Below are 27387 nucleotides of genomic sequence, written 5' to 3'. Positions count from 1 at the left end.
GTGTAGGGAGGTCCAAATAATCAAGGTCCCCATGCCTGGATAGCAGCTCACTGGGTGTCACACTGAGAAGGGGAAATTATTAAACAGACCCCATAAAATATCTGACCAGAATCCATTTATTTCCAAACTAATTTATTATTTCTCAGAGTCCAAAACTTTCTGTGAGCCTGGATGGGAAACTTTTCCCTGGCCAGGATGGAGATCCAGCTTCTTAAGCCTCAAACTCAAATTCAAAGTACTGTGGGTCGAAGTAGTGGATGCGGACATAACCATCTTCACCACCACTGCTGTAGCTGAAAACAGATAAACAGGGACAGGTCAGATGCCTGCTCCGGGGGAGGCAGGCCTGTGAGGCAGGGACCAGGCCCGGGCTGAGCTCACCTCCCTTCACTGGCCCTACCTCTTGCCATCAGGATGGAAGGCAACACTGTTGATAGGTCCAAAGTGACCCTTGACTCTTCCAAACTCTTCTTCAAAGGCCAAATGGAAGAACCTGGAGGAAAAAGGGTGGTGAGAAGGGGCAGTTTATTCACTCTCCATCTCCTTCCAAAATGCTCTGGAGGTATCACTCCCCAATACAAACTATAACGTGGGGAAACTGGGACAAGGAGAAATGAATGTGAACAACATTAAGTTAGGGGAAGATTAGGCCAAATGTCTGCCTGCCTGCACACACAGCTAACTCTTCCTTACCATGTGCTGGGCAGTGCATTAACTCACTTATTTAATCTGCATCATTTTATGGGGGAAGTATACTATCACTGTCCCCATTATACAGCAGAGGATAACTAGGAACAGAGAAATATAAACATGTGTCTAGGGCATCAGGCCGAGCCCAAGAGTTCATGCTCTTAACTGCTGTATTACACACTTGTCACAGGAGGGCCACAAATCTGGCTGCACTTTCTAACAACTAAAGAAATAAGGCAAGTCTCCTTTGTTACTCGGTCTGTGTCCATTATGAAAGATACCCCATGGGATCTCCCTCCACCTTTACCTGGCCTCGAACTTGCCAATCCTGGTGGAGGTGGTGGTTACATCCATGGCTTCCTGACCACCACCCAGCACCACCTGAAGAGAAGAAGAAATTCTACACAGGCCCAAAGGACAGGCAAGCCCATTTGCTGTTTTCCTCCCCACTCCATAAACTTAGTATCTCCCACATCAGATGGGAGGATAGTAGGGCAGGGACAAAGAGATATAGTACTTTAGCCACCCCCTACCCCACTGCTGGGGCATTGTTCAGTCTTGTTGATTCTCTGGGAGTCACCTTTCTGCCTGACACTATTTCCCCCCAGAGTTCTATCTTAACTGCTACACAAACACCTAGATTCTGGAAGCATTCTGAGGCTTTAGCAGGAAGGTAAGAGGGATTCCCTTACATGGTCATAGTTAGGAGAGAGGGCAGCGGAGTTGACGGGACGTTCTGTCCGGAAAGTCTTCTGATGTTCAAGGGTTGTGGAGTCAAAGAGCTGGAGAGAGAAGGTGGGGGGGGGGGGGGGGGGGGGGAGAGAATCTGTAAAAGGAGACTTCTTGGGGGAAGCTGGGCAAGTTGAGCTCTGCCAGACCCCTTGCCCAGGCTCACCTTGGCTGTGTTGTCCTTGGATGCAGTGACAAACATGGTCATGTCCCTGGATAACTGGATGTCATTGATCTGCCGGGAGTGCTCCTTAACATTCACCAACACCTCTCCAGACTGGGAAGGAAAAAGAGTGAGCCTGACCAGACCCAACCCCACTAGCCCCATTACTCAGCCAGGATTTACACTGCTTCCTGTCCCATCAAGGGGACCAGAGGTCTCTGCTGGGACTGCCCACGTATCCCTGAATCAACACTTACTCCCTCTCCCAAGCCCAAGCCTACATCCTAACCTGGCCCATGAGTACAAGTTTCATAAACACTGCTGGTCCATCTAGGAAAACACATGCTTATGGTGACAAATCCATGGACCTATTAACTAATCATCACATTATAATGGTAGAGCAGTTCCCATCTGTCCCTTTTTCCAACGTAGTTATTGTACAGCTACTATTTGCCAGGCACTGTGCCAAGCACTTAACAACATCTTAGTTCATTTAATCCTCACAACAATCTTATGAAGTGGATACTTTAAAGGAAATTTTAAAAGGAAGACACTAAGGTTCAGAGAGGCGGTATGACTGGGAGAACAGGCAAATAGTAAGAGGCAGAGAGCCCAAGCTTATCCCTCTCCCCTGCCAGGGTATGGGTTACAGTCCACGAGGACTGCTCTGTCTACCTTTTCTTAGGTCTTCTCAAGGGGCCATTTCCTGTTTTCCCTTCCCACAACCTGCTAGACTGTGTAGTACAAAGAGCAGAGTTGAGTCTGTCCTTAAATGTACTTCTCTGTGCCTCAATTTCTCTATCTAGAAAACAAGGGTGCTAAAAGCCCGCTGCCCAGGGTCACTGTAAGGATATTGGGACTATGATTTAGTGGACTTTATGTTGTGACAGGCGCCTGGCATATGTCCTGTAAACATTTGTTAGATGACTGGAAGGCCTTGAGCATTGTGCCTCACACATAGCAGATCCTCAAAAAATATTCATTTCCTTAATTATTTTTATCTATTCTGAGAGAAGAATATATTTTTGTCTCATCCATCAATTTGGACACATGATAGGGATGCATCTGTCTCCTACATTTTGGGAAACATACACCAGCGTTACAGTCTGGCCTACCTCAGGGCACAGATCAGCTCCACTATTTGCCAGCATCAAGCATCATTTATGCCTTTGACCTGGGTTCAGTTTCCTTCCTGCAGATAGGCCTGGTGCCTAGTGGACCACAGTCAGTGCTTGCTGAGTGACTGACTGACTAACCTTTAAGGCATTACATTCCAGCATTCACCAGGAATGCAAGTACCTGAATCAGAAATCTCAGAGAGCCTGGGCTTTATCCTCCCCACCGCCCCCACCCATTTTATCCTCATCAGTCACCCTTAACTATCTCTTGACCGTTGAGTACCCCATATCTTCATGGTTATTGCTTAGTTCAGGTCCATTCTCCAAACTGTAGCCTGCAAAAGCTTTTTAAAGAGGAACTCTGATCATCACTAACCACTTAAAAATAATCCCACTGTCTAAAGGAAAGTCACACCTTAATTCCTGATGCTCAAAAAACCTTGTCCCTGACAAAAAAAATAAAATTAAATGAAGGAAATTCTGTCCACCTTCCCCAATACCACATTCCAGTGAAACCAGACTATTTCCTGAAGAACCCGTACACTCCCTTAATTCTGTGCCTCTGTGAATGCTACCCCTTTTGCCTGCGGAATGTACTTCTCTTCCTGTGTGAAGCTCCATTTGTTCTCCATTACTTAATGTTTGTGCCACCTCCTCTGTGACAGAAGGCATTTTCTGCATTTGACCGAGACCTCTACGGTGGCATAACTCACAATCTGACTCGTGCTAGCTGTTTGTCAGTCTATCTCCCCTGGGGCAGGGCCCTGAAACTCGGATAGCAGCAAAATACTTAGTTATGATCATTATTAAAAGATCCTGAGAACTACGTAACAACTTTTTCAAATACCTAATATTATTAGATCCTTGAAACATTTTATGATGAACAGGCTCAGGTAAGTTATGTGTAACTTACCCAAGATCGCACAGCTCAAATTGGTCGAATCTGTATTTAAGTCCAACCCTCGTTCTTAACCACTGTGCAATCCTGCCTCTTGTAGGGAATCATTCTGGTGGGCACGGGTCCCACCCAGCCACTTACCTTGGCACTATACTGGTTGAGCTCTCCGCTCTCATGGCCCGCAATGATGCACTCCCCTAGGGGTCCCCAAACGGCACTGGTGATCTTGGAGTCATTGCAAGGGATCTTCATGTAGGGCTCATTGCTGTCTGTGTGGGGCAGCAGATGTCAGGCCTTGGGCTTTGGAGTTGCACCCTTCACCTCAACCCCAATCTAGGCCCAGTCCTTACCAATCTGGCTCGGATCCCTCAGGTCAAAGAAGCTCACAAAGCACTGGTAGCCCATCTGCTTGTCCGTGGAGAACATGATGATATTGCCGCCAAAGTCAAAGCCACAGGTCCGGACAGCTGAATTGGTCTTGAGTAGAGCCAGCTGCTTCCCTGGGGACAGACAGAGTGTAAGCTACCTCTTGCCAACTGTTATAACAGGGAGGAGACTACCCCTGCCTATCATCATTTCTCACTGTTTCTCCTGCTCTAAGGACTCTAACCCACTATCCTCCTCTTCCTCACTGCTATGCTTTGGCTCAAGCCTCAACTTTCCCCCCATAGTCTTTCCTCAGACATCCTGCTCACACTGCTCATAGTGGAGTGCAAGACACCTGTCTCCTCCTCAGAATGCGCTCCTCCACAGCAAAGACCTAACTTCTCTGCGTGTCCCCAGTGAACTGGCACAGAACTGGATGCCCAGTAAATACTTACTAGACCGAGGAGCTTAATAGCATCCCATCTTTAGTCTCAGTTCTTCCAATATTCCCCACGGCTACCCGAGCTTGCTAAGAGTTACCGCAGACCACTCTTCCCTGCTCAGGATCTCCTCAGCATGCCAAGTCTTACAGAACAAAGCTAAGCTCCTGAGTTTGGCATTCAAGGCCTCTTCTGGTCCCACTCTGCCCCATCTGCTCCACTGTCTTATTTCAGTCTCCAAGAAAGAAGCAGGAACTCCACTAGATCAGTTTACTTGGACATGACCCTTGCCATGCTTTTATTCCTGTATGTGTCAAAGTGATGAACTCTTTCTCATCCTTTAAGTGTCTGCTCATATGACATTTGCCTTGGGAAATCTTCCTAAGCTGCTCCCATCCTATTCCAGGCAGTCAGTTGCCTCCCTTCCACCCCACTACCCCCCAGAACCCATTTGCTTAAACAGTACACTGTAGGCCCTATTTGCTAAAAAAGTGAATGATCCAGACTTACCTGTTTCACAGTCCCAGAGACGACAGCTGTTGTCAGCTGAGCCAGTGAGGACATGCTTGGTGTCCCCTGAAGAGGGTGTTAAGAAACATGACCAAGTTCACCTGAGCCCAACTGAATCACTTCCCTGTTCAGCTCTAGAGAGCCCTTCTTCCTCTCTTTCCTCAGAGCATTCTAACCTTCTCAACTAGAAATGGAACTTGTCCTAAATGTTCCCCCAACCAGTGAACAGACTGGGGAATAGGAGGCAGGTTTTATTCTCTAGACCCACAATCCGTACCCCAAATTCCCAGTCCAAGTCAATAGCCTCTCTATTGCTGGCAGACTCTGGGAACATAAACTCAGAGCAAAGACAAGGATACAGTCAGCGTCTACACACCACACAGCTCCAGTATGGCCCATGTAGGTGCCCAGCCGCTCCCCATTCACAGAGTACCACACATTGACAATCTGGAGGAGCCAAAGATAATGTGACAGGTCAGTACACACTGAGGCAGGGTGATGGCTTCCTATTTGGCCCCAGGAACCCTCAGCAGCCTCTAGCCAGGTCAGATTCTGCCCTCTCCTGCTCATCTCTTGGGAAATGGCAGATTGCTGGCAAAAAGATCAACTCCTGGATTCTCCTCCTTCCGGTAGGTAAGTGGCAGGGTAGTTAGGAGGCTTCCAGCCCTCCCCCAGACTCCTAAACCCTCGAAGAAAAACAGGAACTTTGGTGTTTGGTCCAAGTGGGAGCTGCTGGTAGTAGTGAAGCCTGGGTTTCAATCCCTGCTCTGCCACTATCTCACTGTATTCTCTCAAATACAGCGTTTCTCCTCTCTGAACTTCAGTTTTCCCATCTGTAAAATGGCCATGACAATAATGCCTTCTTCAAAGGACAGTTGTGAGGCTATTCCAATAAGTAATGTCTAAGGAATTTAAAATAAAAGTGACTAACGTTCAAGAGGCACTCATTCTCACCAGGTTCTGTGCTACAGTGTTTACTTGAATGATCTCATTTAATTCTAAAGACAACCCTACCAGGGAGGTGCTACAAGTACCCATATTTTACGAAAAGGGAAACTTGGAAGTTAGAAAGGTTAAGTGACATCCTCAAAGTCACCCTGCTGGTGGATGCAGGAGTTAGGATTCAAATCAAGTCTGTTTGGCTTCAGAGGCCCCACTATTAGCCTCTACTGTTCACGTTCTCCATATGGAGGTACCGTGGCAGGATGGTAAGAAGCTAGGAAAATGCCTGGGCAAGTGGACTGGGGGAACTGAGACAAGAAAGTTAAACAAGGCCAAACAGCTTGGGAGCTTACAGCCAGCTTGTGATTGGAAGACCGTATCTTCCCTAACCCAGGACACTTGAGAGCTAATGGTTTATACCTCTCCTCCCCAACCAGAAAATACATAGCTTAAATTACATACAATAGCTTAAAACACATAGCCTGGGGAAACAGAGAACAGAGACCCAATCAATGCCATTTGTGCCAGCTAACCCCAAAGACAGAGGAGGTTGGGGAACAAGTAACAAAAATCCCATGAAAGCCAGACAGACATAAGATAACAGTTAAACAGACCAAAGAATAACCCAAAACTCCCCTATACACTCAGTTTAATGCATCAGCATATTAAAAATGCACCTGGAAAGCTGATGAATATTCTACTGAAACCCTCCCCTAAGATTCTCACCAGCAGAAAATAAAAAGCTCTAAGGACAAAGACTCAATGGGGGCTTGCTCTAGAGCACACCCATGTCTCCTCCTGGACATGAACTTTTTATTTTTAAAAATGTTTTTATTGATTTTAGAGAGAGAGGAAGGGAGAGGGATAGAGAGATAGAAACATCATTGAGAGAGAAACATCCATGGGCTGCCTCCTGTCCGCCCCACTGGGGATAGAGCCTGCAACCCTGGCATGTGCCCTGACAGGGAATCAAACCCGTGACCTCTGGTTCATGACTGGATGCTCAACCACTGCGCCACCACGACCCGGCTGACCTTTTAATTTCTAAGGGTCCCCGGGAGACTTGCAGCCAGGAGCTCAGTGGGCAGCGGCTCACCCCCTGATCCTATCTCCAAGACCCCCCTTTTCTCCCACTTTCTAGTGAGCGAACAGCAGCCCTGCCTTGGGTCACTTCTTTCCTGGAACGTTTCTAGAGAGCCAAAGCAGAGCACCCCCGAGGCTCTCCCCTGTTGTTTCTTCTACCCTCATTCCTGCTTTTGCTTCGCTGTCCCCGGCATTAATAAACATATTCTCAAACCCATCTGGGCTCGGGTGGTGACATCTTTCCTACAGTATAGGCCAGCCTGAGGCAGGCCTGCTCCAGGCCGGGCCGTCATTAACTGCTTTATAAAAGGCAGCCGTGTGAGGGACTGTTTGCATTCTTCTGGGCAGGCCGGGGCCCGGAGAACTGACTGCGATAAGACCAGGGACACCTCCATTAAGTCCAATGTGTCCCTCGCTGCCCAGGGACCAGCTTTCCCCTCTAGAAGTAGTTTCCCTATCCTGGCAGAAGAGTTCTGTTCTTCCCAGAATGGTCTCCTCCCGGTCCCCTGAACGAACTGACTCCTCGTCCCGCCCCTCCCACACTGGGTCTCTTGCTTTTCTCCCTCCAGCTACTCCCTCCTTCCACCAACCATTGAGTTCTATCCCACCTTTCCCGGTAGAATGGGTGGGTCGTTCCCTACTTCTTAGAACGGGGTTCTCTTTGGTTCCCCGCTCGCGGCAAAACTGGCTTGTCTACCCATCACCCAGGCGAAAGGACCTCGCCCGCTCCCGGGCCCCCTCCGAAGGGCCCCGCCCGCCAGCCCTCCGGACGAAGCTCACAGGGTCCTTGGCCACCGTGAAGAGGAGGTCTCCCTCGCGGTTGTACTTAATCTGCGTAATGGACCGCTCATGGCCCTGCAGCAGGATCGGCTTCTGTGGGGACAGGACGGGGGTGTCAGCGCCCAGAATCGGCCCTTGCCCCCGCCCCGGCCCCCCACGGCAGCATCTCCAACTCAGTACAACTCACCATCGCCGCGGTGACACCAGGAAAAAAGCAGCGTGACTAGGACCGGAAAACGCTTTGGCTCCACTTCCGGTTCACGGGTCTCCGCCCTTTCGTTCCCGGAAGTGGAAGGTGCGGCGTTGCCATGGCGGCGTCTCTCGGTGTGTAGGCGGCCCATCCCCTTGGTGGGCTTCTCACATCCACTCCCCACCCACCTTCTGAGCCCCTCACCCCAGAGTTCATGTCCCCCTCTCCACTTTCCTCACCTAACGCAGACCCCCCGCTACAGCCCCAAACCCCGGCCTTCCGGTCTGCCCTACCCGCCAGCTGCACCCGGGGCGTCGGAGAGCGGAGGGGGGCTTTGGGGGCGGCCAGCCTGGGATGGGAGGCCGGAAGCTGGCTGGGCCCGGCGGGCGGCCGTTTGGGGGCGGGGAGAGGGTCACTCGCATCTTCATCCAGGGCAGGTGCTGGCTCTGGTGCTCGTGGCCGCTCTGTGGGGCGGCACCCAGCCGCTGCTGAAGCGGGCCTCCTCCCGCCTGCAGCACGTTCATGAGCGGACCTGGGTCCGGCAGTTGCTGCAGGAGATGAAGACCCTCTTCCTGAATATTGAGGTGCGTCTGTGAATGACCTCTGAAATCAATAAAAATATATTTAAATAAATAAAAATAAAAAAAAAATATCCTCGGGTGAGGATTAACAGAGGGAAGTCTTGGAGTTCAAATTGTCCCTGGGGAGGGAGGTTAAGGAAGGCTGTGGAGAATTTCCTCGGACCCCAGCACTGCCAGTCTAGGTTTGTGGAGAAGAGAAGACACACACCACCTCTCAGGGCTGAGGGCTAAGAGAGGTGCGGATAAAGCGCTGCATGCGTTTAGAGGAAGGGGGCTGGAGCAAGGGGAATTGCAGGAGGGGAGGATGCGAACTAGCAGGACTGAGGGAGAGGGCATTCAGGGCAGAGGCAAAGGGTTCAGTCAGCAACTTTCCCTCTGCCCCCTGCACTTTGGGGAGGGTGCCTGCAACACCTAGTTTCCATGGGTGAAGGCGAGCCCACTGTCTCTGGTTTTCTCTTTGCACCCTCTTCTCAGCCGCAGGGGCACAGCCGGCTGGTTTTGAGTACACTGCCAGGCACTGGGGTTGGTTTTCAGACGGCTTAGTGCTCCATGGGTCCTTATAGCATTCCTCCCTCCAAGGAAAGGCATATCTAGAAGCTCAAAGAAGGCAGTGCTGCTCAGTCATGCAATCACACTGACTTTGGATTTCGTCTGTTTCCAGTACCTGATGCCCTTTTTCCTCAACCAGTGTGGCTCCCTGCTCTACTACTTCACCTTGGCATCAACAGGTGGGTCTCTGGCTCAGAACTGCTGTGCTTAGAGTCACTTTGGGGAGGGTGCCTGCAACACCTTGTTTCCATGAGTGAAGGTGAGCCCACCATCTCTGGTTTTCTCTCCGCACCCTCTTCTCTGAGCTGTAGGGACACAGTGGGCTGGTTATGAGTATACTGCCAGGCACTAGGGTTGGTTTGAAGCCTGGCAGTTTTGTGCAGCAGCAGAAGGAAAAGGAAAGTTCATTTTGCAATTTAATTTATCTGTCTTTGTCCAACATAGCATGTTGGTGTAGAAGGATTTGAAGCCATATGTTACCTAAAGTTTATGCTTTTGAACTTTGCTATGAGAAATCTCCCTGTTGTAGCTTCACCTCCCCTGGAGGCTCACCAGGCCCGCCAGGAACTTGAGGGGAGTCTGGGCACCAAGTAGCTTTGGGGAACCCCTCAGAAACTGTGGGTGAGGGGATAGGCTAACCTCCAGACCTGCCACCTCGGCTTCAGCTAGAGCCACTCTACTTGCATCTGTTTTACATTTTGAACTTCTCATAATGCTTCATTTAAAAAATATATTTTTCATTGACTTTTAGAGAGGCAGAGTGAAAGAGAAACACCGATGTGAAAGTGAAACATCGATCCGCTGCCTCCTGCACACTCCCTACCAGGGATTGAGCCCACAACCGGGCATGTGCCTTGACCGGGAATCAAACCGGCAACCTTTCGATGTGTGGGACAATGCCCAAGGGAGCCACATCGGCCAGGGCTCATAATGTTTCATTTAAAAGACAGTTTGAATGTCTCTGGCACTCCTCAAGGCCCAAGAATGCTAAACCCTCTGGCCAGCTGATTGCACTTAGCCATTTACCAAATTTTGAGCAAATTGCAGCTTTAGGATCTGGTTCTCATCATCTACTCTACCTCTATCCTTTAACATCCACCCATCCTAATAATCAGAACTCTTAAGCATCTACTTTATCCAGGGACTATACATGCATTATCATATTTCATCTTTCAAGATAACATCTGTTGTAAGATGTTCTCTTGCTGTCACTGTTTTACATGTGGGGAACAGGCTCAGCATGTCTGAGTGACTTAACCAAGATTACATAGGGAAACCGATGTCTGCCTCACTCCAGTGCCCTTGCTGCTCCATTGGCCGTATTGCTTCCCTCTCCCATCTGCTGTTGCAGACCAGTCCTTAGCAGCCATGGCATCTAGTGGAATGTGTGTAAATTTAAGGAAGCAGCTGAGTAGGTAGGAGTTGTGTCAGTTTCTTGGATGGATAATGCTGTAGTGGGGCCTTGGAGGGGATGAGGAGCAAGACAGTTCTTTCCACCTTTACCTGGAGCAGGTGAGGCCGGGAGTGCTAGGAAAGAATGTTCTAAGGAGCCCACATGAGCATCCCAGTCTGCCTGGCAGTTGTGAATCTTGTTGTAAACAAATAACTCAGCTTCTGATTTATCCATTAGTGTTTTGTTTTGGTAGTGTGTGACAAGAACACTTAACATGAGATTTACCGTCTTAGCAAATTTTAAGTGTACAAATTTTTTAAAAAATATATATTTTATTGATTTTTTTACAGAGAGGAAGGGAGAGGGATAGAGAGTTAGAAACATCGATGAGAGAGAAACATCGATCAGCTGCCCCCTGCACACCCACCACTGGGGATGTGCCCGCAACCAAGGTACATGCCCTTGACTGCAATCGAACCCGGGACCCCCCAGTCCGCAGGCCAACACTCTATCCACTGAGCCAAACTGGCCAGCCAAAATTTAAGTTAATAACATTTTAAGTTAACAGTGTTATTAACTCCATTAGTCTTTTTCAAGTTTGTTTATTGGCAGTCAATTCCTTGGAGCTTCAAAAGTAAGGAACAGATCCTGAGCTCTGGTGACCTCTACATAAAGTCCAACCCTGTCTTTTTCTCTTCCTTAACTCCATAAGGCCTGAGCCTGAGCTGAAACAGAAACAAAATGTGCTTCGCCTGCTGTTTTGGGTTGTTCATATCCATTAGTTTAGTAAGGGACAGCTTTGGAGTTAGGCAGACCTTGGTTTAAATCCTCAATGTGCCTAATTTATGTGACCTTTTAAAAAAATATATCTTTATTGATTTCAGAGAGGGAGAGAGAGATAGAAACATCAGTGATGAGAGAGAATCATTGACCGGCTGCCTCCTGCACAGCCCTGTGAGGGACTGAGCCTGCAACCCAGGCATGTGTCCTTGACTGGAATTGAATCGGTGACTCTTCAGTTCGCAGGCTGACACTCCATCCACTGAGCAAAACTAGCCAGGGCTATGTGGCCTTTTTGAGCCTTGTTTCCTTTATCTGTGCAAAGACATGATAAGGCTCTTCTTGCAGTGTTGTTTTGAAGATTAAATGAGAGCTGTACACAATGCACCTAGCACAGAATATGTGCTTAATAAATGTTTGGTAGGTTTATTGCAGTCATTCTGCTGCATCCTTTGAGTTTTGGTTGCCAGTCTGGCCAGATGTCCTTGAGATCTCAGGAGCTCTCTTTCAGTGCAAAGATCTCATACTTATCAGCAAACCAGGGTGATCCCATACCTTGTGGCTCAGGTCTTCATGCTGGAATCCTGAGAGCAAATTAGGAATCAGGAGACCTGGGTTTGAATCCTGAGCTTTACTGGGACTTCATCTGAGAAATGGAGTCTTGAGATACCTTTTTAATAAAAGCTGTCTGGCCCTGACTGGAGTGGCTCAGTTGGTTGGGCATCATCCCGTGCACTGGTTTAATTCCTGGTCAGGGCACATGCCTGGATTGTGGGCTCGATATCCAGTAAGGGGGTGTGCAGGAGGTGGCCGATCAATGTTTCATCTCCCTCTAAAATTCAAAAAAATTTTTAAAAAGGCTGTCTTGATGATAAAATGAAAGTGCTTTGTGCTTAGAAAGGCATTTTTTTTTGCATCTCAGTGATTTTTTTCAATTTGACCATTCAGATCTAACTCTAGCTGTGCCCATCAGTAACTCCCTGTCCATCGTCTTCACACTGATTGTTGGAAAGGTCCTTGGAGAAGATATTGGTGGAAAACGTAAGTCAGGCCACTGTAAGTGTGGGAAGCAGCTACTTGGGCCTTGACACCCCTGGGTCAGACCTTTCCCAGAGCCATCTCCCATGGGCGGGTGAGGAGAGGACCTTCCCCCAGCCCTGCACCAGCTCCTACTGACATGGCTGGGCCTAGAGCCCCTTGATTTCTATCCATTATCCCAGGAACATTTGCAGGCATGGTGCTCACCATGGCAGGAATTACACTCTGCATCACAAGCTCAGTGAGCAAGACCCAGGGACAACCGTCTACCCTTTGAGTGGGCCAACGCCACCCTCCAGCTCTGCTCTCTCCAGGAAGCCCCTTGGGCCATGAGGTGCAGGCGATGGACCTAGCACTTCCATCTGAGCCTCAGCTTCCTCATCTCTTATGGGGATAATTACTACCTCGAGGATCACGATAAGAGACCAAGAGTGAAAGGGTTTTGTAACATTCAAGAGCTGTTCAACGGCTAGGATTTAGCACAAGAAACTTCACACTCAACCTCAGCAACCTGTGGTTCCCAGCAGCTCTCTTCCTGCTGTCACATGAGGCCCCCAGCCCGGCGACTGTCACTGTGGTCTGTTCTGACTCTCACAACAGCAGGGTCAATGGACTTCAGAGCCCTAGCTGCACTGAGAGGGCCAGCGCTAGTCTTTAAGCCAGAAATGCAAACAGAAGGCCTCCAGGACTCAGTCAGAAAGCCTTGGCTACCAGTGGGGGGAACTGAGGGGAGGGAGGTGCCTCAAAATGGCAGATGTAGGGGCGATGAGCTGTCTGTTAGCCTTGCATGTCTGCCCTTCTCAAATAGATAGACACCTGTGAACCAGCGTTTGGCGCAATGCTGGGTGGGTAGTAGCCGGTAATAAATCTGTAGTAAACAGACGAGGTTAGTATTCTTTTATTGTGACAGACCCACTCCCAAGTTTGTGGTCTCTCCCAAGCTCAGTTGGCTACTCCTTTCTCTGGCCAGAGAACCCCATAGGAAATGACCTCTGTGGCTAGGGCTACTCTGCTCAGCAAGCAAAGGAAGACGCGGCTGTGAGTTTAGAAGCAGAAGACTGGGGAGGGGCTGAGGGGCCTGAAGCATATTCTGCAAGCCCAGGGGAGGCACTGGTTCCTCTACAACAGGCTGCTGGGGCTGAGGATAAAATGTGGCTGCAGAGTGGTAGTCCCAGTTCCTGGCTGGGGCTGTGGCTCTCAAGATGGAGGAGCAGGGGCTGAGGTGGAGATAGCTGCCCCAGCTCCAGGCTGGATTTCCAGGGGCAGGGCCTCTTCCACTATCTGTGCTGTCCTCTGGAGGAGAAGGAAGGTCATAGAGAGTGGACCATTAGCATCCCATGTCCAGCGTCCAGCCCTCAGCCGAGTTTCCCAATCCCAGGAAAGGAAGAGACTTTAGAAATTAGGATCTGCCCTCTTGTTTAACAAGGTAGGAAGTGGGCTCTGAGATGTTAGGGGATCTGTTCAGAGTCACAGGGGGAAGAACTGCTCCTGGGACTCAGGGCTGATAGTTTCTTTCCAGCTCAGAACTGTCCCAGCATACTGCTCCCAGCCCCAGCCCACCTGATCCAGGGGTTCCTCTGTCCAGGTGTCTGTATCATCGGCTACTTCCTGGGCCCCTTCTGTTTCCTTCCGTGGGTGGGGAGCCGCATACACTCCTGATGAGGGGACAACATTGGCTGATGCTCAGGCTGAGCCCTGAACATTCTTTCCCTTGATCTTCTCTACCAGCCCCTTCCCTTCCCCTGAGCCTTGCTCCTCGTTACCTCGGAGGATGGCAGGGTACTTTAGAAGCAGGACTTTGGCCCCCACCCCCTGTCCTTTCCGAATCCCACCCCTGAAAACTCATTTCTTTGAGTTTCCATGTACTTCTTTCCATATGCCAAGTCCTTGCAGAGACAAGGGACTGGCCCTGGCTGGGTAGCTTGGTTGGTTGGAGCATCATCTGTTCACCAAAAGGCTGTGGATTTGATTCCTGGTCAGGGTACATATTTAGGTTATGGGTTCTATCTTTGGTTGGGGAGTGCATGGGAGGCAACCAATCGATGTTTCTCTCTTATATCACTGTTTCTTTCTTTCTCTTTCCCTTCCACTCTCTAAAAATCAATAAAAAGCCGAAACCGGTTTGGCTCAGTGAATAGAGCATCGGCCTATGGACTCAAAGGTCCCAGGTTCGATTCTGGTCAAGGGCATGTACCTTGGTTGCGGGCACATCCCCAGTATGGGGTGTGCAGGAGGCAGCTGATCGATGTTTCTCTCTCATCGATGTTTCTAACTCTCTATCTCTCTCCCTTCCTCTCTGTAAAAAATCAATAAATATATTAAAATAAATAAAAAATAAATAAAATAAAAATCAATAAAAAACAAATCCTCAGGTGAGGATTAAGAGACAGACAGACAGACAAAGGGACTGGATATGCACATGGGTGACAGCTCTGCCGAGGTCAGGGCTGGCTCTGTACCTGGGCATTCTGCCCCCATGGACCATCCCCACAGCAGCAGGGACCTCCCCTGTTCCAGTGAGAAGGTGGCTGAGAAGAGTCTCGGTCCAGGGGCCCCTCACCTGATGGAAATGAGAGCCTGGGGAGCATGCTTCTTGACTGAGTAGCCTGCTGGGGTCTGGCATAGAAAGCAGATGGCTCCATTTGGCTTGGTTCCTTTGGGGAGGGTTGGGTTGCGTGTGTCCTGTGGTCATGGGCCTGTAGAGGGAACACTGCGCTTGGGCCACAGGCACTGGTTGTTCTTACCTTCTCTACTCCCAGTCCAGGCTTGAGTGCCCCTGGTGCCTGTGGTAGCTTGGAGAGGAGATGCTGTCCATCTTCATAGCCTGCATCCTCCCTCCCCGCTCCCTCTTCCCATCAGGTTGCCTTATCCAGGAACAGAGTAGCTGGTGCCTGGCACTCAAGAAGCCCAGGGAGCCCCAGCTGGCTTGGCTCAGAGGATAGAACGTCAGCCTGTGGACTGAAGAGTCCTGGGTTCAATTCCTGGTCAGGGCACATGCCCGGGTTGTGAGCTTGATCCCCAGTGGGGGTCGTGCAGGAGGCAGCCGATCAATGATTCTCTCTCATCATTGATGTTTCTATCTCTCTCTCCCTCTCCCTTCTTCTCTCAAATCAATAAAAAAATATATATTTTTTAAAAAAAGAAAGAAGGCCAGCAAAACCAGGCTGTGTCTCCCTAGCCCCCGTTGGATGCTCACTGGCTCATCTCATGGGAGATAAGCTCCTGTGGACTCTGCTGTGCCAGATATACCACTTCTCTCTGTCAGCACTGAACCTGGCAAGCAGGCATTAGGTCCAGGAAGTCAGAGTCCTCAAGTTCTTCATAGAGCCTGGATGAGCTGACTTTCCGATCAGGTTCTGGTCTGGCCCCTACCACTCAATAACTGTGTCACCCTGAACAAATTACTTCACTCCTTTGAACTTCAATCTCTCCTCTGGAAAATGGGAATAATAATCTGTCTTTCACATGATTACTGAGAGGATGCAGTGAGGTAAGGGCAGAGCCTGAGCTGCAGGAGGAGCCAGCCAGTCACTCTCCTTCCTTCCCTCACTCCCTTTGGCCTCACACGTCACCTACCCCCTGCTTGTGGGGCTTAGCCTTTGGGTCTCGAGGATGCCTGCAATGAGAAAGGAAAGGCTTGTAGTAGGCAGAAGAGGACATGGAGTCAGGGTGGCTTCCTCTGCTCTAACCAGCTACCCCCGCCCCCCTCACACACACATACCAGCAGCCCCTGGGCAGTGAGGGGTTAGGCACCAGCAGCTCCAGATAGGGGAGGGCCTTGAATTCATCTTCTCCAACAGCCACATAGTAACGGCCACTCACCAGAGCCTCCCTTGCTGACAACGGGAGGCCCTCCAGGGTGCAGAGTCTGGGAGAGAGGAGAGTGGAGGACAAGATGCCTCTTCATATTTGGCAGATTATGAGGGGGTGGGTACAGCTATTCCAGGGTATCCTTTGGCTACTGGTCCTCTGGGCACCAGGGCCAGTCACCTAGGCTCTGCCCTGGCTCCAAGCGCTGGGCTGGAGGGGCCTCTCCCTGTGGCACAGAAAGAAATCCCATTTAGGGAAATGTGCCTTCCTTTTGCCTCTTCATCCTCAAGGACGGTCGAAACCAGTAAGGAGGCTCCCTCTGGAGACGTTTGGGCTTCTCCCGTCCCCATACTCACTTGCGCACAGCCCCACTCTGTAGTTTGGCCTTCTCCGTCAGGAGCTTCAACACTGTTTCCCAGTCCTCGCTGGCAGCCTGGGACAGCTTCAGGCCAAATGGGGGACTTAACAGGTCCCCATTCCTGAACACACTGGGACAAAGAGCAGCCTGGTGAGGGGGAGGGTCCCCAGAACTTCCTATGTATGAAAGGAAAAAGGGTGGCACAGGGGCCAGAAGATGGTTCAAGAACCAGCAGTGCATTGGTCCATTTTCACCCATCAAGCATGTGGGACTTTTTATATTCCCACCAGGGACCACAGGCTCCTGGGATAAACCCACTCACATTTTGAGACAAAAATGTATGACATGAGCACTTACTGGATATAGCAGGGGGAACCTGTAGGTAGCCTCCATCCAAGGGCTCCGTCACCTGGGTGCTGAGTCACAGGACAACACTGAAACCCAAATCAGGTGAGCGTTGAGGCCTTTGGTTAGGGTGGGTCAGTCCAAGGCAGGTAGGGTGAGGGAAAGGAACCAGATTGGGGCAGATGGGGCAAGGAGGGATGGTATTGGTCATATCTTCACCAAAGGGTCCTTCTAACTCCCTAAGTCACATTCTAATCACCCCCTGCCCATGTGTTTTACAGCTTCCTCTTTCCTTTGGGGACCACAGCCTGGAGATCAAGTGAAAGGCTGGGAAGGGAGCAAGGCATAGTGTCTTGAAATCTTACACCCAGAAAGCAGAGTATCTGTTCCAGAGAAGGCGGGAGACTGCTGCCATGAGACTGGCAGGTCCTGCCCTTTCCAGGGCCCCTGGCTTCCCCGACGAAATTGGAGGCAATCCCAGGAGGGGTGGGAGGACTTACTGGTAGTCTGCTGCTTTTCCCACCTAGATCCTTCCCTCCAGGGGGCAAGTAGCTGAAAGGACAGATAGGTCATAGGTCATCTTGGGGAGCCTTGTAGATGCTAGAGCTCGGGGCTGGGGCCCAGCTCACCAGCCATCCCTTCCCATTGGAACAGTTTCAGTCATTTCAGTCCAGAAACAGATGCTGGTACTTGAACCTGCCTTAGTGTCCTGAGTCAGGTTGACACAAACCGTAAGATTAAAGGTTGAGAGAAACTAATTCATTAAGCATCCTACTGTATCTCAGAAATTTTCTCATCCGTGAGGAAGAGCCTTTGGTACAAGGGGCTCAGCCTGCAGAATGTTTTCCTTCTCACAGGCTGGTTGTGATGGACACAAAACATCAGTGTCAGACTTCAACTTGACCTGTGGCTCCACTATTTGTTACTTTATTGTCTTGATTTCCCCTTTCTAAAGAATGGGAACAAGACCATCCCCTTTATTTTATTTTTAAATACATTTTTATTGATTTTTACAGAGAGGAAGGGAGGGGGATAGAGAGTTAGAAACATCGATGAGAGAGAAACATCGATCAGCTGCCTCCTGCACACCTCCTACTGGGGATGTGCCCGCAACCAAGGTACATGCCCTTGACCGGAATCGAACCTGGGACCCTTCAGTCCGCAGGTCGACGCTCTATCCACTGAGCCAAACCGGTTAGGGCAAGACCATCCCCTTTATAGGGTTGCTGCATTTATAACGTTTAAAGTGTCTGCACATACATAGTACTGAACATGTGCTATTGCTATTACCTCCCTCCCTACACTCTGACCAGCCCCAGCCTACTCACTGGAGCTTGCAGAATCGTTCGAAGCCAGCAGCCACATACTGCCCTCCGTTTTGCAGGTCGGCCAGGTCAGTGACAGGGTGGCCATGACAAGGAGTGTATAGGGCACGCACAGCCAGTGAGGCCTGCACAGCTGAGGTTACCTCACTGAGGAAGGTCTCCAGGGTGGGGAAGCGGCGTTGAGTGACCACCAGCTGGCGGCCTGGGAAGAAAGGGTCCCCATTCCGGTACACCACTACCCTCTTGGCTGCCATAGTGTGCTCTCAGCTAGAGACGCAGAGCTGTTGCCAGGCAACTAAGGCAGGCCTGGGAGCAGTGCCAGTCAGAGGTGGAGGCCTGCCCTCACTCAGGAATGCAGGGAGAGCCTCAGCAGGAACATGTGTCCACATTCAGGGTCTCATTCAATCTGCCCTTGCAGGGGCCTCACCAGAGCAGGAGGGTGTAATCACTATATACAAGGAAGATGCTGGGGCTCTGAGAGAGGCAGTGGCAGAGATCACACTGAAATACAGATGGTCCAATACTGGGCAGAGGGAGGGCTTCTCAGAATCTCCCTGTCACCTTACAGCCCAAGGGCTGAGCTCAAAGGAGGATCAGCTTTGGGGATTATTTCCCCAAGGATGGCTAGTCTGCTTCCAGCCAGTTCTGGCAGGAAGGCCCAGAGTATGTCCTGACCACAGGCAGCAGATGAATGCAATGAGGCTCAGAATCCAAGGAAAACCTTTATTTTCCATCAGGTCTCCCCCTTTACTTACCCAGGTAACTCCCCTGTCCTGAAATTTGGATTGAGCCCAGGCAAAGGATGAAAGAGTGTCCTTCCCCCTCCTCTCCCTGTACTGGTGCCAACTCTTTGCTCCAGCTTCTCTTAGCCCCACTGGCCACCAATAGCTAGGGGCGGGAGGTAGAACTGGTACCGGGGACCTGTCTCCTTGCCTTTCATATCAGCCCTGGCTCCCCCAGGGTCTAGCCTGCTGGTCCTGTCTCCCACAGCCTGTCCCTCCAGTGCTTCTCTCCTATGCTATCTACCCTGTAGAAGACAGTTTCTCAAGTGGCCTTGATCTCCATGGTGCATTCCTCTGGTTTTTCCATCCTTCAGAGCTAGGCTCATTGGAAGCTCTACCTCTGGAGCTTTTATTACTGGGGGTCTGGCCCTGGGTGGTTTAGTCTTCCAGAGATCCAGGCTACCATGTTCTGCCAAAGTCCCACCCCAGGTGACACGGTCCTCCGAGAGGCCCAACTCTCGTGGCCTAGCTCTTTGGCAATTAGGCTCTTTGTGGTCCGACCTTCTGGGAGACTTAGCTTCAGTATTTGGGTCCACACGGAGTGTGGGCAGCTGTGTTCTGGCCTTTCCAGAAGTGTGACCCTTAGGTTTGAGGCCTTTGGGGGTCTGGTCCTCTAGTTTTGTCAGCTGTAGGCAGGTCCCTCCAAAGGTCTGTTCCCCAGGATGTGGCTCTTTGGTGAGCCTGTTCTCTATGGCTTGCTTATCTGATGATGTGGGTAGCTGTGGTCCAGCCCTCCTGCGGTTTGGGTCCCTGTGCTTGGCCCCAGCAGTGGTTTCATCTGTAGTGGCCAGTCTTTCCGGGGATTTGTGAGGTTGTGATCTGAGCCTCCAGCAAGAGTCATCTGCATGGTCTTTCTTTCCAGTTGTCCTGTCTCTGTAGTACTGGTCTTCCAGTGGGGGGCCTGGTTGTGACCCAGCTCTCTCACAGCTCTGTCCTCCGTGGTCTAACCTTGCCTCTGGGGATCCCAGTGTTTGTTTGAGAATTAGGTACTGTTGGGAAGAGAACAAACACTGTACCAGGCAGGCCTGCATGGGCATGGCAGGAGGCTTTTCCCTCACCGCCACCCTTGGCTCTAAATGTGCACTAAGGGCTCCAAGTCAGTGCCTACCTCCTTACGGCTATTGATGGCCTGCTGTATCCACAGCAGTTCCATGGCCACGTGGCTGCGATGGTACTGGAGCTCCTGGAGCTCTGTGGGACTGTGGGGCAGTCCTGGACCTGCAGCTTCTGTGAAGGAGGGAGGAATGGGAGAAAGCCTTGAGGGGTAAATACTGGGCAATGACCTAGCATTAGACCCTAGCACCCTCCTCCTGCCCACCCACAGTTGCCCTCAACTAGGCAGAAGGAAGGAGGATGGGGTGCAACTTATCTAGAAAAAGCCTTTCACTTTGCCCTGGCCGGTTTGGCTCAGTGGATAGAGTGTCAGCCTGCGCACTGAAGGGTCCCGGGTTTGATTCCAGTCAAGGGCACATGCCCAGTTGTGGGCTCAGTCCCCAGTGAGGGGCATGCAGGAGGCAGCTGATCAATGATTCTCTTTCATCATGGATGTTTCTATCTCTCTCTTTCTCTCCCTTCCTCTCTGAAATCAATAAAAAACATAGATTTTTTAAAAAGCCTTTCACTTTTTAGATGGGAAAGTTGGCGCCCAGAGAGGGTCACGGACTTTCTCTGATCTAGGCAGAGAGGTACCTGGGTTCTCCATCCTTGGCATAGCTTCAGTCTCCTCTTGGCTGGGTTTCCTGCTATCTCTGCAGTGAAGACTTTCTGAGTTTGCTGAGCTCTCTCCTGACTTCTTCAGCATCATCTCCTCTCTCTCAGGCTCCTTACGTGGGAAGCAACTCCATAGCTCCTGCTCTGACTTTGGTACCTTCGCTCCAGCTTTCCAGTTCCGATGGGGTTTTGCCTTCTGAGAAATCAGAGAGGTATGAGTGCCCCAGGGCTAAACCTCTAAGTATCTGGGTGCCATTAAGCTTACAAGTTGCGGGGGAGATTCAGGATTGGGGTGTGAGGAAGTAAGTCTGCTGCTGCCTTTTCCATTGAGAAAAGCTTGTCAGCAGGAAGGGTGGAGTCTACCATTCCTTTGGATCCCCTACCCCGGTCCCTTCTCCTCTGGGTGTGTACTACCTGTGGGAGAAACTGGGGCCTGGGAATCCAGCCTTCAGTCCACTGTAGTGTGCCCAGATCACCCTCGATCTCTCGTACAATAGCCTCATACTCTGCTCGTAGACTCTGGAACCGGCGTCGGACCAGGAAACCCCGGACGCAGGCCTGGTGGGGAAAGAAAACCCTCCTCACTGCAAAAGTGGAGGCATCTTTTGGGATTCTCCTGGGGAGGTCATCCCGCGGCCACGGGGAAAGGAGAGGTGACGCTGTGCGCTGGGGCTCCGGGCTGGACCCCTCTCTTGGATTTAAGGTCCTTCCCACCGTTTCCATGACCCCTCAAAAGCGTGTGGTGGGAGCGCGTGGGGGTCCCAGCTTCCGCTGGGCGGTGGGGGCGGGTCGGAATCTCTGAGTTCCCAGGGGGTAATCATGTGCACCCCCGACCGCCCGGTACCTGCAGCACCACCACCTTCCGAACCAACCGCTCCCGCTCCATCTAGGTGTCAACTGCCCGGCGCGGCTGCCGGCGCCTGCGTAGTGCGTCACTAGTCCGCGCCGAGAGCTGCGAGCGCTGGCCCCGCCCCGCCGTCTCCAGGACCACCTTCCCCTCCGGCTTGGTTTGGACGAGTCCGAGCCTCCACCCCCCCCCGCCCTCCCGGAGCCGCACTGGGGATTCCAGACTCCAGGAGCCGGGCCTCCCAAACCGAAAGTGTGTTGCGCGGGGGTGTACCTGCCCGGGCCGGGGCGCTCCGGCCGAGAAAGACGCGGTGAGGAGAGGGAGGACACGGAGCCGCTTTCTTTCATTCCGGTTTAATTCCATGTAATGCCCCCCTCCCCATAGCACCTGGGGGGCCACAGAATACGCAGTTGAGTCTGTAAAAAGTCACAGTTTGAAGGGAAGGAGAGGGGGCAGTCTGGGCGTAGGTCCGACACCTACACAGCTGCCTGCTCCTCAGGCTCCGCATTCTCGGCCAGGTGCAACTTCTGTCTGTGACAGTCAAGGATTGGACACTTGGGACCCAGTCTTTCCAGCCCTATCTTTCCATCCTGCTCAGGCTGGCTCTCCTACTGCGAGAAGGGGCTGTGCAAGGGACTCTGGGGTGGTCCGTGGTCTGAGGTTGCAGTCTCCATCGGCCCTTCTTTCCTAGGCCCGTATTCCAGCTTGGAGCACTGAGGCCAGGGCCCTTCCATCGGCCCTTCTTGCTAGGTGGCTTAGCCCATTCTCTTTGGATCTAGTAGATCCTACAGGTGCCTGCACCCTTACTGTTTCTGACCAGGACTAACTAGGGAGATCATCTAAATCACTGCAAATAATTGAGTGCTGAAAGGTTAGGAAGACATTAGACAAGCTTTGCCACGGATTGGTGTCAGCTAAAGTGCTTGCAAAGATTTTGGATAAGTAGGTAAAACATATTCTCTGCAATCACCTTTTCCCTAATATTTGGGAAATTCTTCCTGCACTCCTTTTCCTGGGTGGGGGCAGTCTGTGGCTAATTCTGATTTAGTAGGACATCTGAGTGTGGGGATGATGGTTATATGTAAACACTCCTGGAGGGTGGTAGGGAAGAGGAAATTGATATCTTCTCTGGAGGCCCATACACTCATACACAGGTCCCCGGAAAGGATACATAGAATTACTAAGATCTTCCAGCTGTGGAGAGAAAGAGAAATTCCTGTCAGAAGAGGCACCAGGCCAAACCCCAGATGTTCTGAGTGCCGTTTTCTAGTGGGCTTGAGAGACCCAGAGCTCTTAGCTTTATGCACCCCCAGCTTTTCACCCAAGGGTCAATAATGGCCTTAGGAGCAGTACTTCCCCCACTCCCTTATGCCCCCAGGAAGCAAAGCACCCAGCCCTGACCCACATTGCTAAGCAGCTGGTCCAGGTTGCGGTCAGCCGTGGTCTTCTTCTGCTCTTCAGGCAGCCCCTCAGTGACCCCGTCCTCTTCTTCCTCCTCTTCCTCCTCCTCCCCACACACGTCCAGGCTGAAGTGCAACCGGGCCAGCTTCTCCTGCATCTCCCGCACGTGCTCCAACTGCTCGAAGGAGCATTCCTTCCCTGGACAGCACCTGTCTGAGCCCTGGGAGCAACTTTGGGACCGTGGCCCCAGCCACTCACCAGAGACCAGGCCCTCTAGCCACGCCCCCCACCCCCTCTCACACACACATCCTCTAAACCCAGCTCCCAGGACTCACCGAAGGCCTGTAGCCGGCCTGAGTGGAAATCATTGAGCAGGTTCAACAGTCCTCCCTCCATCTCATAAACATCGGTCACCTCAGTCAGGAACGAGTGCTGCAGGGGGGTGCCTGCAGAGCCACCCCCACCTCCGGCCAGCACCGGGCGGCATTTCTCCTTGCCTACCCTGCGTGGAGTGGACATGACCAAAGTCACAGGGCAGAGGCAGCCAGGCACCCCCAGGTCTTTTGTGCCATCTGTCTGTACACTAATTCATCTTCCTACCCACTCACCAATATAAATGGATGATTGTTCTTCTGGCCCTGCTCCGGGCACCAGGACTGATAAAGGGAAGGGAGGCTGAGGAGGGATGAGGGTAAGAGGTCAAAATAAGTTTGGGTTTTTTTTCTGCCAATGATAAAGTCAGAGCCATGCCTGGAAGGAGGCTCCTGGGTTCTTGTCTGAGCCCCCACTCATTCCTCCTGTGACCCTGAGTGAATCACTTGTCCTCACTGGTCCTCGGTGAATTTGGGGACAGTTACTACCTTATTGCCATGAGAGCTATCTTACCTCTCCCCATAATATCTGACCCTCTTCTATTTAAAAACTTTAAACATTTTTTATTGATTGATTGATTTTGAGAGAGAGAGAAAGAGAAAAAAAAAACCACATACATTGATTTTGTTGTTCTACTTATTTATGCATTCATTGGTTGATTCTTGTATGTCCCCTGACCAGGGTTGAACTGCAACCTTGGCGTATCAGGAAGATGCTCTAACCAACTGAGCTACCCGGCCAGGGCCTTTAAAAACTGTTTTGAATTTTCCATTGCCCTTAGAATGACACCTAATGACCTTCCCAGCCTGGTCCCCATCTGTAATCCCATTCTCCAATTGCATTTCTTCTTATTCCTGACCCAGTCCAGAGCTTCAGCTATACCCACTGTAGCTGTCCCTAAACATGCCCCTAAGGCAGGGGATGTCAAAGCCATAGGGAAACAGCAATTGGAGAAAGAACACACAGGGACACATTATAGGGTAGGGTGCAGATTCCCAAACATTAAAAAAAAAACACAAAAAAACCCATGGATGAACCTTGAGAATGTTATGCTATATGAAATGAGGTCAGTCAGAAAAAGCTAAGAACCATATGATTTCACTTGTATGTGGGATATAAAACTGAAACTCAGACACAGACAACAGTGTGGTGGTTACAGAGGGAAGGTGGGTTAGTAAAGGGGAAAGGGGCAAATATATGGTGTCGAAGGTGCCACCCCAATAAATTTAATTTAAAAATTAGGCAAATAAGTCTAATTGTATACCCGAGTAGCTCCTCACCATTTCCTACTATGACACTCCAGGGCCACCAACCCACCTGTGGTTCCTGGAACTTTCCAGGCAGTGTTTCTTCTTTCTCATGCCAAGCAAGCCCCTTAAACATTCCCCCTGTCCAGTGTACCCACCAGCCTTCTTTGTCTCTCACTTCCTGGCAGGCAGTGCTGCTCACTCCCTGCTCTGAGGTGGTTCAGTCATCTCACTGTGTGACCCACCCAGCCTCCCCCCCCCCACACACACACACACTTGAGGATAGACGCTGGGCCTGAGCCTTTGGGTTCTCGGGGGCATCCCCAGGAAAAGCATCCATTACTGTCCAGGACCTAAAGGCTAAGGCCCCTTTTCCTTCCTGACCATAGGGCTCAGCTTAAGAGTTAGGGTCCCTCCCTTCTGGCCCTTTCCTTCTGTACCCACCTCTTGAACTTGGCCCTCTGTTTGGGGGACGGCAGATGAGGGAGGCCCAGGGCCAAGGAGCCACTGTGGCTGGTGGGCACAGGGACCCTGCGGAGTGTTCCTGGGGCTGCCGCCGGCTGGGTCAGGCAGGGCTTGGGACTCCTTTTCTTCTTCTTGTCCTCCATTAATGCTGGCTGGGCCTCAGGCCTGGGTGGGAGGCAGCCCCACTGAGATCTGAGAAGCAAAGTCATCCCTTCACCTGCCAAGCCCTGAGAGCTGCAAAGGAAGGCCCTGGACTTTCCAACTGTCCCTTCACATCTGCCAGGGCCTCTGTCCCCTCATCTGTCTGTCCAGTATGGGCAGGGCCCAATGCCAGCGCCTACTGTTGGGGTCATGGATCTGTACTTGCAGGACCTTTTGAGCCCACTCAGGTCCCCACCTGTCCTCCAGCCCTGCCTGAAAGGGCTGCATCAGGTAGGATTCTCCAGATGCTGCTGGAGTTCCCTGCCCCGCAGCTGAGGGGGAGGAGCTGGCAGAGGAAATGTGGAGGGAGAGAGGCAGGGGAGGTGAGCTGGCAGGAGCTCCAAAGGATTAGGGGTGTCTTAGCCAGGCCATGTTCTAGATCAACTGCTTAGGCAGAAGCTGGGAGCATCTGCATGGGAGGTGACCAAGGTGTGGGTGTGCCACACACTAACCACCAGAGGACGGATAACAGCGGGAGAAGCGGTGGCATGCAGGGCGGGGCTCAGTGTGGGGTTTTCCCCATTTAGATGCTTGCACCCCCTCCTCCATCCACCCCCAAACTCAAACACCAGGCAGCTCTCATAAGTTCCCCGGGACATGCTTCCAGCTGCTTCACCCTCCGCACTCAGAAAGTCCTGCTTGGCTTCAGGGGGCGGGGGCGGAGGGGCGCTGGGCAGCAGCTGGCTGCCTTGGCCCCAACAATGCTGGCCTGTGGCTGGCAGTGCTGGGCCTCCAGTCCAGCTCCGCCGGCAAGCCCAGGTCTGTTGAGGTCCTCCCCAGGGAGGTCTGGGGGCCCTTTCCGGGGGTTTTCCCCAGCTGCTCCTTCCAGGATGCTGCCACCAAGCCTGATTCTGCACTCTGGGATGGTGGTGGTGCTGGGGGCATTTAAATTGGCACATGGCTGGTGGGCAGTTAGGGGGTGTGGCAGCGGGGAGACCTGCGGCAGCTTGACCCAATTAGGGTCTTGATAGAAGAATTGGAGTGGGAGCCTCTGCTCCCCAGGAACCGCTGGGGATGGCCTGGGATCTATTTCCCACTCAACCCCCAAACCGTGTGCTAAGTGGATCGCTCAGCTCAGGAGCCAGGATCTCAAAGGGAGTGTGATTCTGCCCCACCCCACTCCCGGGGGCAACAGACCTGGAGGTTTGGGGTCTGGAGTGAAGCTTCCGTGTGTGTTCCTCCGCCCTCAGCACTCTCCTACCGGGAACCGGGAACGGGAGGGGTGGAAGCTGAGCTGGCAGGAGGTAATTTGCATTTAAAGAGAAAGTGACCTTTATCGCTGGTGGTGGGATAAGATGGGAGAGCATCTCCACATTTATTATACTGTTCCTCTCAAGACTTTACCTCCCCACCCGAACAAGGTGACTGCGATGTTGTGTGATGGCAATCTAAAAATCCTTTCACTTTTCCCATCTGTTTTGGAGAGAAACTATAGTCTCACAAAATGGTGGTGGCTTTGTCAGAAAGAGGAATGCAGAGAGGGAAGAGAGAGGGAAGATGGACGGACATATATAAAAGCATGTAAGAAGCACCAGAGCTGCAGCAACAGGAAGAAACTGGGAGAAGACAATGATCTATCAAGTGAGTCCAGGACCCCTTTAAGCACTTTATGGTCATTTAATCCTCATAACAACCCTGACGGAAGATACTGTCAACAATAGTCTTTTGAGGGCAGTAGCACTCTTCCCACAACACCCAGACACTTCTCGCTGGTTAAGTGTACTCAGTCACTGATGAAGTGACAGGACAAGTCGCCCCCCCCCCCCCACACACACACACCCCAGGCCCAGGAGACCTGGGAGGGGGCATCGGGTGGATGGAAACCTGCGCGTATGACTGCAGGCCTGGAGGGAAACCAGAGCGGGTGAAGGAGGCTGACACCACTTCCCCACCCCCTTCTGCCCCAGGTTGGGCATGTGACGGGGGTGGGGGTGGGGGTCAATGGGGCAGCTATTTAAAGACCTGGCAAAGGCTCCCAGCTCAGGTCCTCAGAGAAGCATCTGATGCAACTGGAGACAGGCTGCCCTACAGGCTCAAATAACTGCCCCAGGCCAGTGCACACAGCTCCTCCCATCCAGCACACAGCTCCTCCCAAACACCGTCCTCTCCCGAGGGGCTGGGGCAGCTTCCCTGGGCCTGGGCCTCAGGCTGAGTTAGAGAGGGATAAGGCACTGTTTCAGCAGGCTCCAGAGCAGGGGTCCTCAAACTTTTCAAACAGGGGGCCAGTTCACTGTCCCTCAGACCGTTGGAGGGCCGGACTATAGTTTAAAAAAA

At 51.6% G+C, this 27387-nt stretch overlaps 5 protein-coding genes across 7 annotated transcripts; 1 reads left to right on the top strand and 4 right to left on the bottom strand.

The window, feature by feature from the left end:
• Window positions 1-115: 115 nt before the first annotated feature.
• Window positions 116-7987, bottom strand: EIF3I (eukaryotic translation initiation factor 3 subunit I). The gene is made up of 11 exons (XM_008157010.3): window positions 7907-7987; window positions 7720-7812; window positions 5274-5361; window positions 4915-4980; window positions 3949-4098; window positions 3740-3867; window positions 1586-1696; window positions 1383-1472; window positions 998-1071; window positions 401-493; window positions 116-293 (listed from the first exon to the last, which is right to left on the bottom strand). Exons 1-11 carry the CDS (start codon window positions 7907-7909, stop codon window positions 212-214), a joined length of 978 nt encoding a protein of 325 aa, XP_008155232.1. The 5' UTR covers window positions 7910-7987; the 3' UTR covers window positions 116-211.
• TMEM234 (transmembrane protein 234) lies at window positions 7987-15300 on the top strand. 2 transcript variants are annotated; one of them, XM_054720828.1, is made up of 5 exons: window positions 7987-8043; window positions 8342-8493; window positions 9152-9218; window positions 12161-12268; window positions 15110-15300. In XM_054720828.1, the coding sequence occupies exons 1-5, from the start codon at window positions 8028-8030 to the stop codon at window positions 15190-15192; spliced, it is 426 nt and encodes a 141-aa protein (XP_054576803.1). In that variant the 5' UTR covers window positions 7987-8027; the 3' UTR covers window positions 15193-15300. The 2 variants fall into 2 exon arrangements, with proteins under 2 accessions (XP_054576803.1, XP_008155233.2); XM_008157011.3 differs by lacking the exon at window positions 15110-15300 and adding an exon at window positions 12433-13132 and having other exon boundaries at window positions 12161-12253.
• Window positions 13147-18720, bottom strand: DCDC2B (doublecortin domain containing 2B). Its single transcript, XM_008157039.3, has 9 exons — window positions 18092-18720; window positions 17264-17315; window positions 16776-16852; window positions 16417-16548; window positions 15972-16118; window positions 15827-15866; window positions 14811-14946; window positions 13811-13905; window positions 13147-13543 (listed from the first exon to the last, which is right to left on the bottom strand). The coding sequence occupies exons 1-9, from the start codon at window positions 18340-18342 to the stop codon at window positions 13448-13450; spliced, it is 1026 nt and encodes a 341-aa protein (XP_008155261.2). The 5' UTR covers window positions 18343-18720; the 3' UTR covers window positions 13147-13447.
• A 77-nt stretch (window positions 18721-18797) lies between these two features.
• IQCC (IQ motif containing C) lies at window positions 18798-21510 on the bottom strand. Its single transcript, XM_008157040.3, is given in 6 exon segments — window positions 18798-19241; window positions 19244-19859; window positions 19979-20097; window positions 20560-20776; window positions 20995-21138; window positions 21425-21510. Coding segments are annotated over 6 exon segments (1269 nt in total). The 5' UTR covers window positions 21467-21510; the 3' UTR covers window positions 18798-19110.
• Window positions 21511-21767: 257 nt separating this feature from the next.
• CCDC28B (coiled-coil domain containing 28B) lies at window positions 21768-26322 on the bottom strand. 2 transcript variants are annotated; one of them, XM_028133334.2, is made up of 6 exons: window positions 26251-26322; window positions 24892-25104; window positions 23164-23330; window positions 22833-23026; window positions 22599-22621; window positions 21768-21958 (listed from the first exon to the last, which is right to left on the bottom strand). In XM_028133334.2, exons 2-6 carry the CDS (start codon window positions 25053-25055, stop codon window positions 21904-21906), a joined length of 603 nt encoding a protein of 200 aa, XP_027989135.2. In that variant the 5' UTR covers window positions 25056-25104; window positions 26251-26322; the 3' UTR covers window positions 21768-21903. The 2 variants fall into 2 exon arrangements, with proteins under 2 accessions (XP_027989135.2, XP_054576802.1); XM_054720827.1 differs by having other exon boundaries at window positions 24892-25077.
• Window positions 26323-27387: the final 1065 nt, after the last annotated feature.

The sequence above is a fragment of the Eptesicus fuscus genome, chromosome 9 (assembly GCF_027574615.1).
Source record: "Eptesicus fuscus isolate TK198812 chromosome 9, DD_ASM_mEF_20220401, whole genome shotgun sequence".
NCBI lineage: Eukaryota > Metazoa > Chordata > Mammalia > Chiroptera > Vespertilionidae > Eptesicus > Eptesicus fuscus.
The sequence above is the reverse complement of the archived record's forward strand: the minus strand, read 5'-3'. Positions and strand labels throughout refer to the sequence as shown.

Excerpts from the sequence above, each read along its gene's own strand:
- EIF3I (XM_008157010.3), bottom strand. Across the intron at positions 4,099-4,914 it reads TCTCTGGGACTGTGAAACAG|GGAAGCAGCTGGCTCTACTC; the intron begins GTAAGTCTGGAT and ends GTCTGTCCCCAG. Across the intron at positions 1,697-3,739 it reads TCAACCAGTATAGTGCCAAG|TCTGGAGAGGTGTTGGTGAA; the intron begins GTAAGTGGCTGG and ends TTTCCTTCCCAG.
- TMEM234 (XM_054720828.1), top strand. Across the intron at positions 9,219-12,160 it reads CTTCACCTTGGCATCAACAG|ATCTAACTCTAGCTGTGCCC; the intron begins GTGGGTCTCTGG and ends TTGACCATTCAG. Across the intron at positions 12,269-15,109 it reads AAAACGTAAGTCAGGCCACT|GTTGCCTTATCCAGGAACAG; the intron begins GTAAGTGTGGGA and ends TCTTCCCATCAG.
- DCDC2B (XM_008157039.3), bottom strand. The coding sequence starts at position 18,342 with ATGGCAGCCAAGAGGGTAGTGGTGTACCGGAATGGGGACCCTTTCTTC. Across the intron at positions 17,316-18,091 it reads GAACGATTCTGCAAGCTCCA|CTACTTGCCCCCTGGAGGGA; the intron begins GTGAGTAGGCTG and ends CTGTCCTTTCAG. Across the intron at positions 13,544-13,810 it reads CAGAGGAACCCCTGGATCAG|AGGACAGCACAGATAGTGGA; the intron begins GTGGGCTGGGGC and ends CTTCTCCTCCAG.
- CCDC28B (XM_028133334.2), bottom strand. The coding sequence starts at position 25,055 with ATGGAGGACAAGAAGAAGAAAAGGAGTCCCAAGCCCTGCCTGACCCAG. Across the intron at positions 22,622-22,832 it reads TGGACCAGCTGCTTAGCAAT|CTGGAAGATCTTAGTAATTC; the intron begins GTGGGTCAGGGC and ends TTCTCTCCACAG. Across the intron at positions 21,959-22,598 it reads GAAGATCTTAGTAATTCTAT|ACAGAAGTTGCACCTGGCCG; the intron begins GTATCCTTTCCG and ends TGACTGTCACAG.